At 42.2% G+C, this 19,398-nt stretch overlaps 1 protein-coding gene and 1 pseudogene across 2 annotated transcripts in view; one reads left to right on the forward strand and one right to left on the reverse strand.

The window, feature by feature from the left end:
• Positions 1 to 364: 364 nt before the first annotated feature.
• LOC147897676 (uncharacterized) overlaps positions 365 to 19,398 on the reverse strand; it is a 60,683-nt gene continuing 41,649 nt past the window's right edge. For both annotated transcript variants that reach the window (XM_087380644.1, XM_087380645.1), the window contains exons 8-11: positions 3,523 to 3,661; positions 3,250 to 3,377; positions 2,725 to 2,937; positions 365 to 583 (exon numbers count right to left, since the gene is read on the reverse strand). In XM_087380644.1, the coding sequence (XP_087236770.1) occupies positions 389 to 583; positions 2,725 to 2,937; positions 3,250 to 3,377; positions 3,523 to 3,661 (675 nt within the window). In that variant the 3' untranslated portion in view covers positions 365 to 388. The remainder of the gene's footprint in view (positions 584 to 2,724; positions 2,938 to 3,249; positions 3,378 to 3,522; positions 3,662 to 19,398) is intronic.
• Positions 11,424 to 17,224, forward strand: LOC147897677 (thiamine phosphate phosphatase-like protein pseudogene; annotated as a pseudogene).

The raw sequence follows: 19,398 nt of genomic DNA on the forward strand, positions 1-19,398 counted from the left end.
GGAAAGAGCACAAATTGTGCACAAGTTTGAAATCTAATAGGAAACATGGAAATGCGCTCAAGAAAGTGATTTGGTCTATTGGTCCACTTACCAACTAAGGAAATCACTTTCTTAAGCACACTTCTGGATTTTCTTTTTCTTTTGTATTTTTGGTGGTGCTATTCTCTTTAGGATTTTGGAGGTAGTTGGAAATTGCAACAATATGTGAAATTGTGCTCAAGAAGCAATTTGGAATCTTGGGCATCCCCTCAACCCTCGAAATGGCTTTCTTAGGCACCTGTATGAAGTTTGTACTGCTTTAACTACAAATTCTGAATGCCTTCAACTTCATTTAAAAAACCCACATAGAACAAAACAAACATAATAGGAAAACCTCATTGAAAACTTTTCATTTCCCAATGCAAAATTTGCTAAAGATATGAGATAGAACTTCATCCGAGACGCTATCACCACTAATCTCACCAAGTGCCATGGCTGCCTCTTTCAAATCAATTGTCCAAAAGTCAATAGGTAGAGTTTGGTTGATCGACAGTTTAAGCCTTTCTAGCGCTTTGCTTGCTCGCAAAAGTTGCTCTGCTTGTCTCTATAAACAAATCACACAGCAGGTTAGAATGGAATAACAAAACAACAAAAACCTCAAATAACATTTCTAGAAAGAAAGACTCGTGCTCTAGAATTCAAGAAAATTTGTGCTCCAAAATGGTCCTCAATCCTCCACTACAAAAGGCAGAGAGGAAGGCTGCCAGGCAGAAGCCTTGTATCATTAACCAAGGTGAGCTAATTCAATTTTTCAATCCGATAGTCTCAAAAGCCAAGTGCATGGTGCCTTCTAGGAATTCCGGTCCACTAAATTATTACTTGTCATGATGAGAGGTGGAGCCAGTCCAAATAACTTTTGTGAGAAACTTTTAAGTTGTTTTAAGCCCTGTGAGTGATCTCCACTGAGAAAATAGCTCAGCTTTCAAGAAAGAAACATCAGGCCAGAGCATGGTTGATTTGAAGCTTGCACCTTATTGTAAGGTGTTGTTCGACGCATTTTGTGCCTTTTGGAACGCATATGATCATAAGTTGCTTCCATGAGGCACCTTTTTTAAAAACGCTAAAAGCTAGCTGCTGCTGCAACTCCTTTTGCATGGCTTTCAACGTCTCTCTTAACCACCTTGCCTCCTGTCAACCCCCGGCCCCCTTAATCATATCTCAACCCCTTGCCCTCACCGCCCATCTTCCTCTCACCCCTTGCCCTCTTTTAGCCTTCTCTCAATCTCTCAGCCCTCTCTCATTACCCTTTCAACCCCCTCCCTCCATCTTTAACCCATGGCTCCTTTGCTCTTAATGGTGGCCACTTCTATATGTGCACGCTACAAGTCATCGGATGAATGTCCTATGCTTCACTACATCTCATGTTGAATGTTTTCCCTCTCCTACCTTTTTCCAAATTTCAAAAATAACGTTTTTCTGAAGCTTGCATCTTAAGTTTTCAAATATAAAATCCTTTTGAAGCTTGCACCTAATGTGCCTCGAATGCTATGCACCTAAAGACTTGTACAAACTTCGACCAGAGTGTTAAGTGAAGAGGAATCTGAATCGTCCAAACTTGCTACACCCTGGTCAAATCCTGTTTTATTATGGGCAATATCATAAAGAGCACACTGCAAGAGCCCACCCTCAACTAGGGACAGTCATGCAGACAGATTAATGCTTCGAAACTCTAGTCAGTTGTGACACCTAGTAGGCCTCCGATATGGGATCATAAACTTGACAGGATCCATCCCTAAAGCCCCTACATCTTTGGTTAATAAAACCAAAGATCTGCAATGTAAGAATCCATCCAGAACGCAGAGGCAATGTGTAAGACTGTTTCTCCCTTGTCAGACATATGAGACTTCCACTTCCTATGCTTGGGATTCACTCGTAAGGAATTCCATACCACTTAGATACCAAAACAACATCTTACAAAGCAAGTGGCATTCTAGTGGCTCTTCTCAATTGATCTCCACTACCACCTGCTTCAGATTCCATTTGTTCCATAGCTTCCTCTCTGTCATGTTCCTGACAAGCACGATGCCCCTCAGCAAACACCATTGCCAATACTGTTAGCACCATGGTTAGTAAAAGATATTCATATCTGAATAACTCTTTGATACCACTTTGCATTACTGTTTCCTTGGAGTGGTCATGAAAGTAAAGTCGTCATTTCTCATTCAAACAGTCAAATTAAATACCTTTTCAACTCAGATTTGTACTGCTTGATCACATGTTGAATGTCTAGGTGTACAGTTCCAAATCAGAGTAATTTACTTGCCTATATTTCTATTTGTAGTAAGCCTCTACCTAGCTTCAAGCTTATCACACAGGAAATAGATGATGCTCGACAACACATTACTTTCTCACAAGGTGGTCTTCCACACTCTCTCTAAAGCGTGTGCCTGGTGCAGGAGATATTCAGTTTATAGAGGCCTTGGTGGGCTAAGAGGTGTTCAGTTACATTTCCATTCTCAGTTTGCCAGTTATTATTCCCAGTTATAAGCTCACTTGTCGGTCCTGGTCCCTAGGTTAGAAAAAAGATGTTTTCATTCCCTCTCTGTTTTGAAGCCTGAACCTATTCAATGACACATGCTAAAACCATTCAAACTCTAAGAGGCGTGCAAGAAAGTGAGGGCCTCAGAGTGACAATAAGCAAGGAACTGAGAAGCAATGAATGAAAAAGAGCAATAGAAGATGAACCTGATTGACAACCCAGCCATGACCAGCAGACGGCACTTCCCCAGTGCCGACTAAACTAAACAATGCTGCTTCTAGATCGTCGAACCCAGTCCTGTGTATTGCACATGTTAAGACCACTTTGCCAAAAGAACTTGCAAACTTTGACGACTGGATTGAGGTAACTGGGTCCTGATCAATTTTGTTGATGACGAGTATTGAGGCATTAAGCCTCTTCTGTGAAATAAAGCAAATGCCACAAATGAGGTGCAGACCAAATAGAAATTTTCTGCATAGCAGAAACATGAGATCTTTCACGACATTAATCTATTGAATCTTTAAAAATCTTGCTGCTAAGCTTGGCCGAAACTACAAGTAGCATGCAATACTTTACTACTATATTTACTCAACCTGCTTGAACAATCCCAATCTATCATCTTTTCAGGACTTCTATTTACATTGAAGAAGCCCAGGTCAGACCATTCCAATTAGAACGTTTCTAAGGGGAAAACTTGATTTTCAAATTACAATATTTGTTTTATTACACACCCTATCTTTGACTTTGCTCCATAATCTTTCAAAAATTCGTGTATCTTCATATGTCCATCCATCCTGAGCACTGACTACCATTATGATCACATCTGCTCCTGTTGCTGCAGTAATTGACCTTTCCACTCCTGCTCACAAGACAACTTGATATTATATGCTTTAGAAAAGCTTGTAAACAGACATTGAGCTACACAATAGATGTGCCTGCATAGAAAACAATAAATCAGACCCACTCCTACAAAACGAAGAGAGAAGGTAATGGGCATTTGTCACCTATGCTCTCCACCATGTCATCGGTTTCACGAATCCCAGCAGTATCCAGAAGTCTGATAGGGAACCCACCCACAACAATGCCAGCTTCAATTACATCTCTTGTGGTTCCAGCCACATCAGTAACTATGGCTCTCTCAGTCTGCAAGCAAGGTATGAGTTAACAACAATTATTGTCATATTAGAGGGAATGGCATTCTCCCTTGCTCACTATTCAAGAAATCGCAGTTGCCACAGCATTTCACAAGAATGTATCTTCTATTCCTTGTATGCTTTTAATGGTTACTGTTTTCTAAAAAGAACTTTAAAAGATGAATGGCTGCCCTCCACTACGCAGGGCTCTCAGGTTTTCATGGATGATAACATGAACAATTATAACACAAATATACATGAGGCCAGAAAGCACAGTATTTAGCGGTCAGCTTATCATCATTCCAAAACAGCATGTGAGACCAATCCACAGAATCTGTTCTTTACTTCTTGAAAGTGATACACCTCGAGTGCCTCGTAACACGCAATATTTTAGAAAAGGCACTGAGATCATTCCCTCGAAAACAGATGTCATATGCTACAGATCTCAATCCCTTATTTGCAAAGGAAGATACATAAGAACATAAGGATGTGGGTTCAGGGGGAGTTTTATGTGTTTTATATTCCCAAGAAACATGTTTGTTCCAATTGAACTCATAAGAAGTTATCATTACTGCATGGCTTGTGATTATCAGTACAAATGCTGTAAGAAATAATGATGTTTAAAAAAGTCACTGTGAAGAAGCAGTCAGATCATGCAGCAAGAGGATATTAAGAGAGCACAAAATCAGCAAGAAAAGAAAAGCTCTTTCTCCTGAATGGCATATGACTACAAAAAAGAGTAATCATGTGCCATGAAAAGCACAGTGCAAACCAGCAAGAAAAGAGAATCCCTTTCTCCTCTATGGCAACGTCACTACAAAGTAGGGTATTGCATCAAATAGTGGCCAGCCAATCAATGACTTTAAACAATAATCCAGTGCTTTCTTATGGAAAACAACAATAACACACCCACATTATTCCATGGTTGATATCTATTCCCATTTTCTCAGTTATTTATAAGCATTATTGTGTACATGTTCATTGATTACGGTTCTTTTTACAACACAGCACACACTAACCAGACATCTAATCAACCAAATCCATTACAATGGTCATAACTTATTCAATGATATCACTTGACATGGTTCTCATTGTGTCTTGGTTACTGACTACGCAGATAAATTTTCATCTATTATGAAATCGCTCCTTACTAGATCACGTATATTGAGATGCTTCAGATATCTGCAGGGCTGCGAAGAGTTGAAGGATGTAAGGATAAGGGTTGCAAGAGTGGAGCGTTGTTGCAAGGGTAAAGACATGCTAGTACATGCTGATAGTACAAGGAAGCATAGACACAAGAAGATCAAGTACATGGACATAAAACGTGAATTGAACACTCAGCCCCAAAGAGTCTGGGCTTCATTCCATTAAGAGAGATTTATACATTTTCTACTAAACGAAAAACAAAACCTAAACTACTCTCCTCAAAACCAAACGACAAGCGATGGCACGCTAATGTTCCTCCCAGCCAACCTCTATAGTACGTGCTTCAAAATGTACATTAGCTTTGTTTCCAACAGGGTTACTACAAAGCCTTAGTTTCCTAGATGCTTCTAGTTGCCATATGTCACAACCTTGAGACCATTCTTATATGCACCATTTACCCCTCTCTTAGAGTACATTAATTCATATGTCCCTAGGCATTTCACTGTTTGGTGCACCTAGGCCTCTGACCTTAGATACATCAAGTCCGTGCCATTCACCCTCACCGATGTCCTTGGCATATAATTTCTTTCTACCCTTGACAATAAAGCCTCAAATACAAAGTTTGGTCCACTGAAGAAAAAATACCTATTGACCCCTCCGAGGTCATGTTATCTCAGCTTGAGCATAACATCCCTTCCCTCTTTAGGCATTGGCGTCGTGGAGTATGGAATATGAGAATGCTCTCCACATTTAGTACATGGATTCCCAGTTCGCCTCAGATAGAGGTAAGCCATGCCTAAGACCATGGGTATCTTCCGATTGCATACATGCATTGTTCCTCAGTCCAGGATTCTTGTTGGTTAGCGCCTTTCATTATCCTCATGAAACAAAACAACACCCTCGATTAGTGAGTCACCTTGATGCAAAAACCGTTTTAAACAAGAAAAATGAAACATTGGGCGTACCTTACAACCCTCTGGTAATTCCAACCTGTAGACCATCTTGCCTATTGTTGTAAGAATTAACCACATCCCAGAATATCAAGGTGACAACTTAGCACACTCTCCTACAATCAAACACTTGAGTGTTAGCTCTACCAATTGCTAGCATCTCCCACATCTAAATAATATAGTTCACGAAACTAGGCAGTTTCTAAGGTATTCCAACCGTGGTTGGATTTGCTGGTCAATAACCACAGTTGAACTCTAACGAACTCGTTTCTATGGAGGAATGTTTTCTATCATTGTATGAAAACTCTAATAATGACAACCACTTGTTCCCATATATATTCTAAGCATATCCTCTTGAGTTTGATTGAGTATCTCTAAGCATATCCTCTAAAGTCTGGTTGACTCTCTGTCTAACCATCCGTTTAGGATAATCTCCACTACTCATTCCCAATCCTTAGTGCCTCAAACACTACAGTCCGAAAATGAATGGTGAACTTACCAACCCTGTCTGACACTATGAAGCTGAGGAGTCCATGCAAACGCAATATATGATTGATAAACAAATCCGCAACTTGAGAGATACTAATAGACTCCCTACTCGGAATGAACTGAGCATAATGCCCGACAACGCACCAGCAACCTTTATTCTCCTTTCCTCTCTAGTATCGAATCTTGATATTAAACTCCTACATGAGCTCTACCCACCTCACTTGGCAGCCACTTAAGTGAGGTTGTTTACAAAAGCACTTCAGAGTATCATAGTCCACATCCACGTAAAATTTTAAACCATACAATTAATGCCTCCATGCTTTCAAAGCATGAATGACAACATACAACTCTAATTCACAAGTTGGCCAGTTTCACTGAGAGAGAGAAAGTTTCTTGCTTTCAAAGGCTATTGGCTTTCTCTCTTGAAAAAGAACCGCCCCTACCGTAATGCTACTTGCATTGGTTTCTAAGAAAAACAGTTTCTGGAATTCAATTATTTTTAGCACCGGACCCAAGGCCACTGCCTTCTTTATGGCATTAAAACTCTCTTGTTGATTCTATCACCACACAAAAGATACTTCATGTAAGGTGAACTCGATCAAAGGCGATACTATCTCGGAATATTCTTTGATATATCTTCGATAAAACTAGACCAAATCCTAAGAATGATCGCAATGCGACCAAATTCTGAGGAATGGACCACACTAATGTCGCAGCCACTTTCTTCGCATCCATTTTCACCCCATCAAGAGTGATAACGAATCCTAGATACTCATGCTTCACCATCAAACATTTTCCTTAGGTGTTCACAATGCTCAACAATACCTTTGTTGTAAACAAAAATATCGTCAATAAAATGTACTATGAACTTCTCGATATATGGGCGTATCAAAATTGTAATGCTCGAAACGTGCTTCTAAAAGCGGTTTTACGCACATCCCCGGTTCTAATTCTATTTGATGGTAGCCATTATTAAGATCTATCTTGCTGAAAATTATGGCTGCATGTAATGCATCTAGCAAATCATCAATCCAAGACATTGGATATCTATGCTTAAAGTGATATTGTTCAGTCCTCTTAACCTTACAGAGACAGAAGGTATCATCTTTCTTCTGCTTCAATATCAATGGTGAAGCGAAAGGTGAGAAACTTAGCTGAATCTTCTGAAACTTAAGGTATTCTTCCACTTGTCTTCGCACCTCATCTTCTTCACTAAAACTTAATCTATAGGTAGGCCTATTTACAAATCCTGCCCCCAAGATAAAGTTCAATTTTGTATTGAACAGTCTGCTTTAGAGGTAACTCATAAGGCAACTCATCCTAAAACAATCAGACAACTCCTCTGCGATCTAATAAGCCAACTTCGCCATTTCTCCATCTTGGATAAAATAAGTGCTAGTCAATGGACCGCTAATCGACTCTACCGATGCTACACAAAGAAAAAAAAACTCTTCTAGAGTTTTTCGAACTTCCATCACAGAAAATAACGGTCCTTGAGGCAAATTCTTTTCATCTCACAGAATGTATTGCACATTATTCATCGTAAACTGATAAATGTGCTTTTCCAATCAATGGTTGGATTCTTGTTGGAATGTCATGCCATTCCCATGGCTATATCTGCGTGAGCAAGCCTAATCCTGGTCATTTCAAAATCCAGCCTCTCCGCATAGTCCTAAAATTGAAGCTCAAACTGGGTTAATCCTTTGATCCCAGACTTCAAAAGAACTTCCATTTGCCATTCTGACTATAGAAACATAGTCAGAAGGACTAGTGCCTCTTCACGAGCTTGGAGTTAATGACCCTGCATGTTTGTCCCATTTGTTCGACCAACCCTCAATAGCATCCAAGCTACGGTTTGTCAACCGACCAAAACACTTTTCCGTTCTATAATTGGCAATATTTGGTAGTTAGACTCTTTTTTTCCACACTACCCAAAGCTGAAATCTCAACTTGCATAAAGCAGAATTCCAAAACTCTTTTGTACACAAGCACAATCCAAAACTATGAACTCTTCTAAAGCTATAGATTTGGACCCTCCAAAAGTAGTATTCTTTCCCTATACTAGGGAAATACCTGCAAACTTTAAAATGCAGCAACTCACAATAAGTCCAATTGCAAAATGAACTAAGCTTAAACTGAATTCAAAAGGGCATAGAGAGCTCCCTGGTCTGATTTATCCCATGCACGGCTTTGAAATTTGCTTTGATTTCACGTCCAGGCATTCAAGGATAGTGAAAACCCCACAAAAGCGCCTCCAATCCATATTTCTGTCCAGTTCCATCAATTTGTGGACGGAAGAAAATGGAATTCTGTCAATAACTGACGAGAATTCCCAAATCAAAACTTCCTGCACATTGGTTAAATCGTTTCTTCCCTGATTTTAACTACTAATTCACTCTCCAAAACTTTCACTGTAAAGTATACTTGTAATTAAGGCAGAAAGTTGGCCAAGTTAGTGGGGATTAGGATTATTAGTACTTGGGGCTGTTTGCAAGAAGATAGAGAGGTCAAAGGGGATAAGGAATACTGTATAAGTACCCTTCCTTCATGTGCAATGTACTTTTTGATGTGACATCTAATCCTATCTCCTATCCTCCCTCCTCCTACTTGCCGCCCCCCCCCCCCCCTCTCTCTCTCTCTCTCTCTCCACTTTGACCGTGCTCTTAATCCAGTCTATGTGAGCCAGTGTCACCAAAGAAAGGTGTTTTGGCAATGCAAAACGTCAAGAAACGTTTATGCCCAAAACTTCTCGACAAAACATGCAAAACGAGCATGCATCGAGCGAAACACCCTAGGTAGAAAATGGGGAGGCGCCATTTCCAACGTTTTATTTCCCTCGGTATTTTGCACCAATTTGAGACTCCGGCTCCATACTTGCCCTGCAAAACACTTCCTACACTCTCTACTCTACCCTCCCTTGCTAAGCCCTCTACTGCCCTTGCTATACACTCTAGCCTAGCTGGTATAGCCTTATTCTAGTCTCTCCAACCTCTAACATTGCTATAGCCTCTCCATTTCTCTACTTGCCTACTCTATCCTCTCCTACCCTTGCTCTAGCCTCTAGCATTACCAATCCCTTACTCTAGCCTCTATTTGTCATCCCTCTCCAACACTTCTAAGCCCTTCTTCATCCCATACCATCGCCTCGAGACGTGCCAGTGGAAGCACAAGGCAAGATGTATGGCAGGATACCATGTTTATAAGAGATGTGGCACATCTAGCACAAGAAGATCAGTATGCAAGTTTTGTGATGAGACATTGACAGATCTGTCCCTCGAGTTCGAGCGCATTTTTCATGGGAGAAGGCCAAGGTACAGGACTTTTCCATGTCGTTCCGGAGGGGATCTTCTTGGCACATGGAGGTACCCCATCCAAATTCAATGAGACTCAACTCCGCCATCTTGTGGCACAAATCAAGTTCTTCAAGCTATGTGTTGATTGAGCAACAGAAGTTGGGCATAGAGGCAACCGTCACTATCACATCATCCCAATTAGATACTAGGGATGAGGAGGGCTTGGGTATGTCACACTCACAGGCTACAGTAGGAGGGCTGCACGCATCCTCCATCTACATCGACATCACATGTGCATGAGAGTGTCTCTACTGAGCCTCTACATCGCACCAATCCATCGGCATCCATGTCAATTGGACTGTTCGCTATGCAATCAGCTCCTCCACGCCTCCTACCGAGAGGACACGCGGTCCAATAGCTCTCACTTCGAGAGTTACTCTTATAGAGGCTGTTGGGGCACCACGCCTAAAGCAAGAGGCTGAAATTGCATAGGAGCATTTTTTCTATTCTTGCAATATTCCCTTCAATGTTGCAAGGACTTCTAAAGACAATAAGTTTTACCATGCAGTTGGCGCATCATCCATTACACCTGCTAGTTCTGAGACTCTCAACACCACACATTTGAAGAAGCACGTGGGATCAATTAAGAAAGTCATGGAGGACTCAAGGAAGCTTGGAGTTGGTATGGATGCACCATAGTCTCCAATGGATGGAGTGACACAAGGAGGAGACATATGATTAATATCTCCCACTTGTGTGGGAAGCATCTTCTTGAGGGTGGTTGATGCTTCACATGCCGGCCTTCACATCACTGGGAAGTGGATATGGGGTCATATTGAGGCAACCATCAAGGAGATTGGTAAAGACAATGTGGTGCAGGTCATCGTGGTGCAAGTCATCACCGACAATGGCTCGAACTGCAACAGAATGGGAAGTCTCCTTGAGGAGAAGTATCCTAGAAAGTGTGTACTCGTTGTGCTTCACACTCTCTTGATTTGATGATGGAGGATATTGCAAAGCTGCTTTGGGTATCTGATGTGGTCGAAAAAGCAATGCAATTAGTAACATATCTCACTCATAAGCCACATGCATTCGCCCTATTTAGAAGGGAGTGCAAGTGGGAGCTTGTCACGACATGCTTTGACTACATCTTCTTGGTTCTTGGCACGTATGAATCATGTGGTTGATGTGCTGCAGATATGATGTTACCTTTTCTTGTGGCAGACATAAGATTTGTCTTGATAAAACATTATAGATCCCTCTGGCACTTACTGTCATAGATGATGCATGATTTTCAGTCAATGCCTTGCCTTGAGATCGTGGATCGCCTCAATGATTGAGCCCTTGTTGATGGGATATCTCAAGGTGTATGCCTCAGGCACACCTTGGGTTCTATGTGTGTGTGCTAGAGGCACAGTTAGGTGCCCATAAGCACTGTCAGGTGGTGGTAGATGCCACATAGGATGATTGAGAGATTCTAGGAGATGATTGTGGAGCTTGGTGGCTCATGTAGAGGTGCCTACATATGGACCTCACCCTTCTTCATTCTAATGCAATTCTCTCATTTCGTGTTCAGCTTCATGCTTTCCATTCACTTTTCCAACATGGTATCAGAGCGTTATGATCCTCCTTGAGCCCATTTATGCCATGTCATCATCTTCTTCTTCTTCTTCCCCACCTTCCTCTCCATTTTGCTCCTCAACTGCCCATCCTCTTCACCGAAACAATATTAGTGTGGGGTATTTTAGCAGCGGTTATCGTATCAAAAACCTCGAAGCACACACCTTCCAGTTTTGCTACCAACAGCCTCGTCTACAGTGTCTCAACATGAAAGAAAGCTGTCGCCATAGCTGCAGCTTCAACCCAATTGCTCTCAATCTTCTCATCCTAATTTCTTGCCCTTCTTTGATTCTGTAGTTTCATCCCTCCCTCACTCATGGACTCTATCGTTGTCTTTGATTTCGACTGCACTATCATCGACTTTGATAATGATCCCTGGGTCGCTGATCAGTTGGGCGCTACCGAGCTTTTCCAATCCCTTCATTCCCAGCTTCCTTGGAACGCCATGATGGAAGCGCTCCACTCTCAAGGGAAGACTATATCCGACATAGAAGAAGGCTTGCGTTCCCTTCCTCTGCAACTAGAAAAGATATTTGCAATCAAAGCGGCGCATGCCCTAGGGTGTGAACTTAGGATTGTTAGCGACGCCAACGCATTCTTCATCAAAACAATCTTGGATAAGTACGAGATTACGCATCTTTTCACTGAAATCCACACTAATCCTGCCTTCATAGACGAGAACGGACGGCTGCACATTGGACCGTTCCATCCAAAGTCTAACCGCCTCATGGTTGCAAACTTTGCCCTACGAATATGTGCAAGGGAAGGGTCATTGACCGGATTCGAGGTGAAACTCCAGCACATGTGAAACACATTATTTATGTTGGAGATGGTTGCAGCGATTATTGTCCCTCCTTGAGACTTGCTGTAGGAGATTCCATCCTCCCGAGAGAAGGGTATCCACTGTTGGATCTCTTCAGCGAAAATGTGCCAAAGGTGAAAGCAAGCGTAAATCCATGGTCGTCTGCCAAAGATATGGAACAAACGCTCCTCAAATTGCTACATGCTCAACAACTTTGCCAATTTCAATGGCATGCTGGTCGCTGCTTCCCCCCAATGGCTCCCTTGTTGCATATTGCCAAGATAATGGTTGCCAAAAAGGAAGCAACTACAAAACTAGAAACTGCCAATTTACTTTCAGTTGATGTGCCTCCACAAGATGAGGCCTCTTATGAAGATTATGCTTTTTGAACCATCTCCATGCTCCAGATCTCTCTTTTATGTTGAGTCAAGATACTCTACCTGGATAGTCCTCCAAAATGAATGGAATAAACTATTGTGTTCTTTGTAAACACCTCTAGTCACCATATGATGTAGGCCATGTGTATGTGTTTTGCTCCATGGTACCTCCTACAGACATTGTGTGCATGTACATGCAGGGGAGATAACCATTGGAAGGACTTATGTATCCCTTTGTTTAGTTCACACCCTTGGGAACCCTTGCTAGCATGAGATCCTAGCCATAGATTTATCCTTGACCACCATGAGATGGCATGAGAAACTATGAGACTAGATGTATCCTTGACATAGCCTGAGGCATTCCCTTGAGGGGGCGTTTGATGGGATATCTCAAGGTGTATGCCTCAGGCACACCTTGGGTTCTATGTGTGTGTGCTAGAGGCACAGTTAGGTGCCCATAAGCACTGTTAGGTGGTGGTAGATGCCACATAGGATGATTGAGAGATTCTAGGAGATGATTGAGGAGATGATTGTGGAGCTTGGTGGCTCATGTAGAGGTGCCTACATATGGACCTCACCCTTCTTCATTCTAATGCAATTCTCTCATTTCGTGTTCAGCTTCATGCTTTCCATTCACTTTTCCAACATGGTATCAGAGCGTTATGATCCTCCTTGAGCCCATTTATGCCATGTCATCATCATCTTCTTCTTCTTCCCCACCTTCCTCTCCATTTTGCTCCTCAACTGCCCATCCTCTTCACCGAAACAATATTAGTGTGGGGTATTTCACTTCTCCAACACTTGTTTCGCAAGATCATGCTTATCGTTCGTTGGTGCTCGCTCATGTTACAATTGCAAGCTTGTATAAAGTTTTGCTCTCTCCTCCTTGGGTTTCGGCTCATGCAAATCATATCTCGCCTTTGACTTGCACTCCCAAATGGTGGAAGAAAAGGTTGAAATATATCTAGCCTTGAGAACTTCCTCTTCAGCAACAAGATTTTCTTATGAAGAGTTCTACTTGGGGTTCACCTCTTTGGCCAAGTCTTGGCACGTCATATGTTGCACAAAATCCAGGCTCGCTTTGGTTCGTGCCTAGTCTTTGTCGATGATGGATGTCCCCACGAGAGACTACTGTTGGAGATATCATAGTCAACGACCTATGCTATGTGTGTTTGTGTTGAGTCATGTCTTCTATGTCTGAGGTGCTGGAAATCTTCTAGTGTTCTCGCCATGGCAAAAAACGCTTGCTTTTGCTTCAGGTACAGTAGCTTTGTTCTCCAAAGATGCATGGAGATCTTAATATTCTCAATATCCATCTGCACATTCTTGCCCATAAGGGAAAACTCATGCTGCAATTTTTGCAAGATTCTCAACCATGGGCTACCATAATTCGTCATTTACTCTTGCATGTTGAATCTCTAGCTTTTGGTCATTGGCAACTTTCCCAATGGGAGTTTCTTTTTGATTCTGTGACAAGCAAAATCCCTAGCTATCCTTTGGTTTCCCATTTGTTAATGGATTGGAAACATATCCTTTCCCACTTAGATTGGCATGGCAGTGATTCCTTGTAGTGCAACTCTTTCAGAGTTGAAAGTATACATTGGTCTAGAGTGTTTGCCCTTTCTTTGGCTTTGCAGGAGCCTCAACGTTCGTATTTTTTGAGTCTCAAGGGGATTCGTTTGGTTCAGGATGTTGATGATGATATTGGATTTTCCCTTACTTTTCCTTTGGCTACTGCCAAATTTGGCCTTGGAATGCATTATCGTCCACTTTGGCATAAGATTACTTTGATGCTCCAACCTTTTCAGCCCAATTCCTCCATTGCATCTACAGGATCGTCTTCAAGACTGGACACTTTCTTCTGTGGGCTTGTCATGCTGTCCTCTGCAGTTTGCACATATTACTATCTCTTCTCTTTATAAAGTTCTACTTCCTCCACCATTTATCTCGCAAAAGGAAAATCAGCTTTGGCATCTTAATCGTCCTATGAAATGGTGGTGGAAACGTTTGAGACAGATTTGGCATTCTCAAGATTCCTCTCCGTCAACAGGTTTTCTTGTGGAGAGTTTTGTTGGGTGTTCTTCCTCATGGAAAGCTCTTGGCACAACGACATATTGCTTCCTCTATTTGTCGCAGATGTCTAGCTCCGAGAGAGACTATGCCTCATCTCTTTTGGCTTTGTCCTTCCTCTTGTGCTTTCTTGGACTTCCTTGGGCAAATTTTGAGAGCTCGGTTTCCTCAGATTATTTTTGGCAAGTCCTTCTGGCTTTTTGGTATACATCCACCCAAACAGGAGTTTGATTTCTTTTTTGTTTGCGTTCGGTACTGGGCACTCTGGACTCTCTGGAAGGATCGCAATCATAGGGTCTTTGGTGGTCCTGTTTTTTCCAATTTTTCTTTCTTCAAACACTCTTTGCAGCAATCGCTTTTTGATTGGTTGCAATCTCGTATCTTTGATCATGATGTATATTTTTCCTACAGTGAGATTTTCTCTTGATGTATTATAGCTCTCCCTTTCTGGGATATCTTTTTTTGTAATATAATGACTCAAAGATTCCACACAAAAAAGAGTGTGTGTGTGTGTGTGTGTGTGTGTTAGCTTCATAAAAAAGCTTTACGGCTGCTCAAAATGGACTTGCTCTGCTCACCAAGAATGCATGGTGGTTTGAATATAATAAACATCAAATTTCATGTGTTGGCAAGAAAGATCACTATGCTCAAGACATTTTTTGAACAAGAGCAGTCTTGGTCTATCATGTTGGCAATTTTGTGTGGACAGATGAGCACTGATGCTTATGGACACTGGCTAGTTGATCCATCGGAAGTAGTGCTTGGCAAATTGCAAGGTAAAATCCCTCGTTGTCCATTTTCTAATTCCTTGATTCAGGACTGGGAGCAAGTACTCTCTCACATCAAATGGTCTCCCCATCCTGCTTCTTTAGCTTCTTCACTCAGAATGGAAAGTATTCATTGGAGTGCTGTCTTTTCCTCTCCCCTTGCTGCTCAACAACCCATCAGAGCTTACAATCTTATGAAAATGGGTATCCGGTTCATTGATGACGTAGTGGATATGCAAGGAAATATTCTCACTTTTCCAGTAGCATGTCGGCAATACAATTTGGGGATGCATCATAGACCCATTTGGAAAGCTATTGCTGATCTCTTACTCCCTCTGATTCCGATTCCGACATTGAATGTCAGAGACAGGCTTCAAGATTGGCACCTTTGGTCTCCAAATACGAGCATATCCTCTAAGCCTTTGAATTCATTGACTTCTATACAGGCTTATCGTTTGATATTACCTCCTCCCTGGATTGCCCATCATGCTAATTCTCTATGGCATTTGAACAAGTCATTAGCCTGGTGGAAAGGAAGATTGCAACTGATATGGAAGTTGAAAATGCCTTTGAAGCAACGACTCTTTCTATGGCGATGTATTGTTGGTATTCTTCCAGTAGGGGTGAAATTGGCTCAAAGAAGGATAGCTTCGCTCCTTTGTCCAAGATGTCATCTTACATCTGAGAGTATTCCGCATTTACTGTGGTTTTGTTCATATTCCAGAGACCTTCTAGACAGAATCTCCTATTTCCTATCTCTCAAATTCCCAGCTCACAGGTTCTACAGGTTTTTCTGGATATATGGCAAACTATCAGCTTCTTTATCACAGTATTCTCTTTTCTTCCACTGGATCAGATACTGGGCCTTATGGACCCTCTGGTTACAGCGCAATCAAGCATATCTGAATTCTCCACTTCAGCAGCCATATGAGTTCTTCCGAGTCGCATTGCGGCAGTCTTTATATGATGCCTTACATGAGGAAGATTTAGATGTTTCTTGTATTCAGCTTTTCTTTTACTGCTTTTGATGGATAGGGCTTTGGCTCTATTTTGAGCTCTGCCCAGATGTAAATGAATGTATCATAATATAAGTATCTTGGTTTTAACCAAAAAAAATGTGTGTGTGTGTGTGTCTCACACAGACATATTGCTCTGGTTGTTTGTCACAGATGTTTGGCTCCACAGGGATCTCTGCCTCATCTCATTTGGCATTGTCCACACACCCGTGACTTCTTGAGCCTTCTTCGGCAGCGTTTGAGAGCTAGATTTCCTACTGCTGCCTTGGGAAGCAGTTCTGTCTTTTTGGGATTCATTTGGGTTCATTACTAGGCACTTTGGACTCTATGGAAGGATAGAAATCCTACAGTCTTTGGTGATCCAATCTTTTCCTCTTTCCCTTTCTTCTGACGCTCTCTGCAGCAATCTTTCTTTGATTGTCTGCAGACTCATTACATAGATTACAATGTATATTTGTCATATAGTGAGATCTCTTGCTGATGTACTTTTGAGCTCCCCATTCAGGGGAAGCTACTGTCTAATATAAAGCATCAAATTTTTCGCCCCAAAAGAGAGAGAGAGAGAGAGAGAGAGAGAGAGTGCTGTTTTAGAAGTTCAGGATCAGCCTACTGTTGAGCAAGATCAGACCTCTTCTCTTCAAGATATGGATTCCCTTGCTGGGGAGGGCATCACTCAGGATGATGCGCATGTTCCATCAAAGGTTGATGCACAGGGTGAAGCTGTCATGATGTGTCATGATTTATTAGATACAACTCCCATGTCTGAGATTGTGGAAGCAGCTCAAATACCAGTAAAGGAAAATTTAAAGTCTCAGACTGCAGATGCTACTTTCACTTTGGACTCTTTTCATCCTTGGTTGAGACAGGTTTTTGATCCTGTGGTTCAAGAATTCAGGTTGCTAGCTTATATTATGAAGAATCACAAGGGGAAAAAACAGCTTTGTTTTATTGACGGTGATGTCACTCCGTTACATCACTTTTTGCAAGTCAATAATCTGAAACTGGAGGATGTTTTGTTAGATCCTCCTCCAACTGATGTGTAAACTTTATCTTGGTCGCCTCATGAGTTTTTATCTCTAAGACTTGCTTGTAAATTTTATCTTTGTACTTATTGGTGGGTTTTCACCTCGTTTTCAGGTTTCCCACAAAGAAATATAATATTTCACTATTTTAAAAAAAAGTGTGTGTATTTCATGTTAATTTTCAGAAATCTAAGCTCTTGCCTTTGCACTCAAAAGAATGGCATTCTCTTTTATGGCCTAGTGAAATTGTCCAACCTACTCAGCTGGTTCGTCACCTTGGTTATCCTCTTGGTTGGTTGATTACTGGTCGCCAGCAATCGGATTGGATCCTTGAAAATCTAAGGAAGAAGCTTGAATACTGGAAACTTGCTACTTGGCCATTGCATGTCGGGCTCCAGATTGTTCAACCATTTTAATGGCATATATCCAGTTCTATTTGCCTTTGATCATGTTCAACGAAGGGGATCTGACAGTTTTCATGTCTATGGTTATGGAAAGATTCTGACGCTCCAAACATGGCAAGAAAAGCTTGTGTTTGCTTTCAATGCAGCATCTCTGTTCACCTAAGATGCATGGAGGTCTGAATATTCTTAACCTTCATGTAAATATTCTTGCTTACAAAGGCAACATGATGATGCAATTTATACAAGGTTCTCAGCCATGGGCTGCCATGATGCCTCATTTGCTTTCAGAACTTACCACCCCTGCGTTTGGATATTGGCGGCCCACTCCCTGGGACTTCATTTTGGGTTCTAATGAGGGAAAAAATCAAAGGCTGACCACTAGTTTCCAAAATGTTGATGGATTGGAAACATATTCTTTCGAACTTGGAATGGCATGGCAGGGATGCTTTATAGGGTAATTCTTTACGGGCTGAAAGCATCCATTGGTCCAGAGTCTTCTCCCTCCACTAGTGAAACCAGCCTCAACAACGTAAAGGGTGGTAGGATCCACTTAAATACAGCATACACAGTAAATAGACAAGTAAATATGCACCACAGAACAAATCACAGGGGAGCTAGAGCGCTCGTACTCAGAAACAAGACACCGATTGGCCCCAAACCTTGGCGCCCCTTGCGGTATTTATTTAACATTCATTTGAAGCCAAGTGGCTGATTACAAAGGTCTCTAGGAAGCTGCACCACATGCAAACCAACGCCCACAGACTCCCCATCCAACCCACCCTGCAATTCCCTGCTCAACTTCAAACGGTCAACGGCATCCAATCACTAGCCAATCCAGTATCCTCAGCCAACCAAAGCATGCAACAGAGACCCCAATAGCATCCACTGTTTGAACCACTCCTGCAATCGCACATCCAAGTGGCCAACCAGCCAAACACGGCTGAATAACTGCAAGACAAAGCCCTCGACAACTGAGCTCTGGTGCAATCAAACAACCAAACACTTCCCAGCGAGTTGCTTCAATCTATAGCCTCCCTGGCCACTGCCCAGCAACATAAATCAACCCTTCTTCGCGAGGAAAGAAACCCAAACGCAATAACTAGCCACCAACCAATCAGGGAAGAGCAAAAACACGCAAAGACAAGCCTTCTTCTACCCGGAATCCACAGAAGAAAGGTCACCTGGGCAGGAAAACCCTAGATCCTGTAGAAATCAGCTGATTTTGCCCTCGCACAGCCCCCAAGAGCAGCTTAGAAGTGAACACCCACGCCTGGAAAGTTACCAAAAACACCCATAAAGCTCCAGAAATCAGGTCGAAATCTCCTGCAAAGCCTGGAAGCCTCAAAAAGCAAGTCGCAGTTCACAGGGAGAAGCCCGGTCAAGTCCAGAACTCCTGGAACAGCCCTAGAACCAATCGCACGCACCTGGAACAGCCTGGAAGAGCCCAAAAGCAAATCGCAAACTGGAATAGACACCCCGGCAAAAATCGCCACCTGCAACAGGCTCCTGGATCAATTGCGATTTGCTCTGGCAGGACCTGGATCACCTGGAACTGGCCCCTGGGTAAAAACGAATTTACCTGGCAGGCCCTAGATCACCTAAAACTGGCCCCTAGATAAAAACGAATTTCCCTGGCAGGCTCTAGAACCTCCTAGTAAAAAGCGATTTGACTCTAGCAGCACCTGGCAGGCTCTGGCAGCTCCAAACTAATGATCTGGCTCCATTGGAACTGATTTGGCCAACTTCCTCTAAAAGAAGGACTCCCCCTTACCTTTTAAAGCCCTAGGCTCC

This window comes from Dipteris shenzhenensis, chromosome 10 (genome assembly GCF_047967505.1).
Source record: "Dipteris shenzhenensis isolate YYH24624 ecotype China chromosome 10, Dip_SZ_1.0, whole genome shotgun sequence".
NCBI classification, from domain to species: domain Eukaryota; kingdom Viridiplantae; phylum Streptophyta; class Polypodiopsida; order Gleicheniales; family Dipteridaceae; genus Dipteris; species Dipteris shenzhenensis.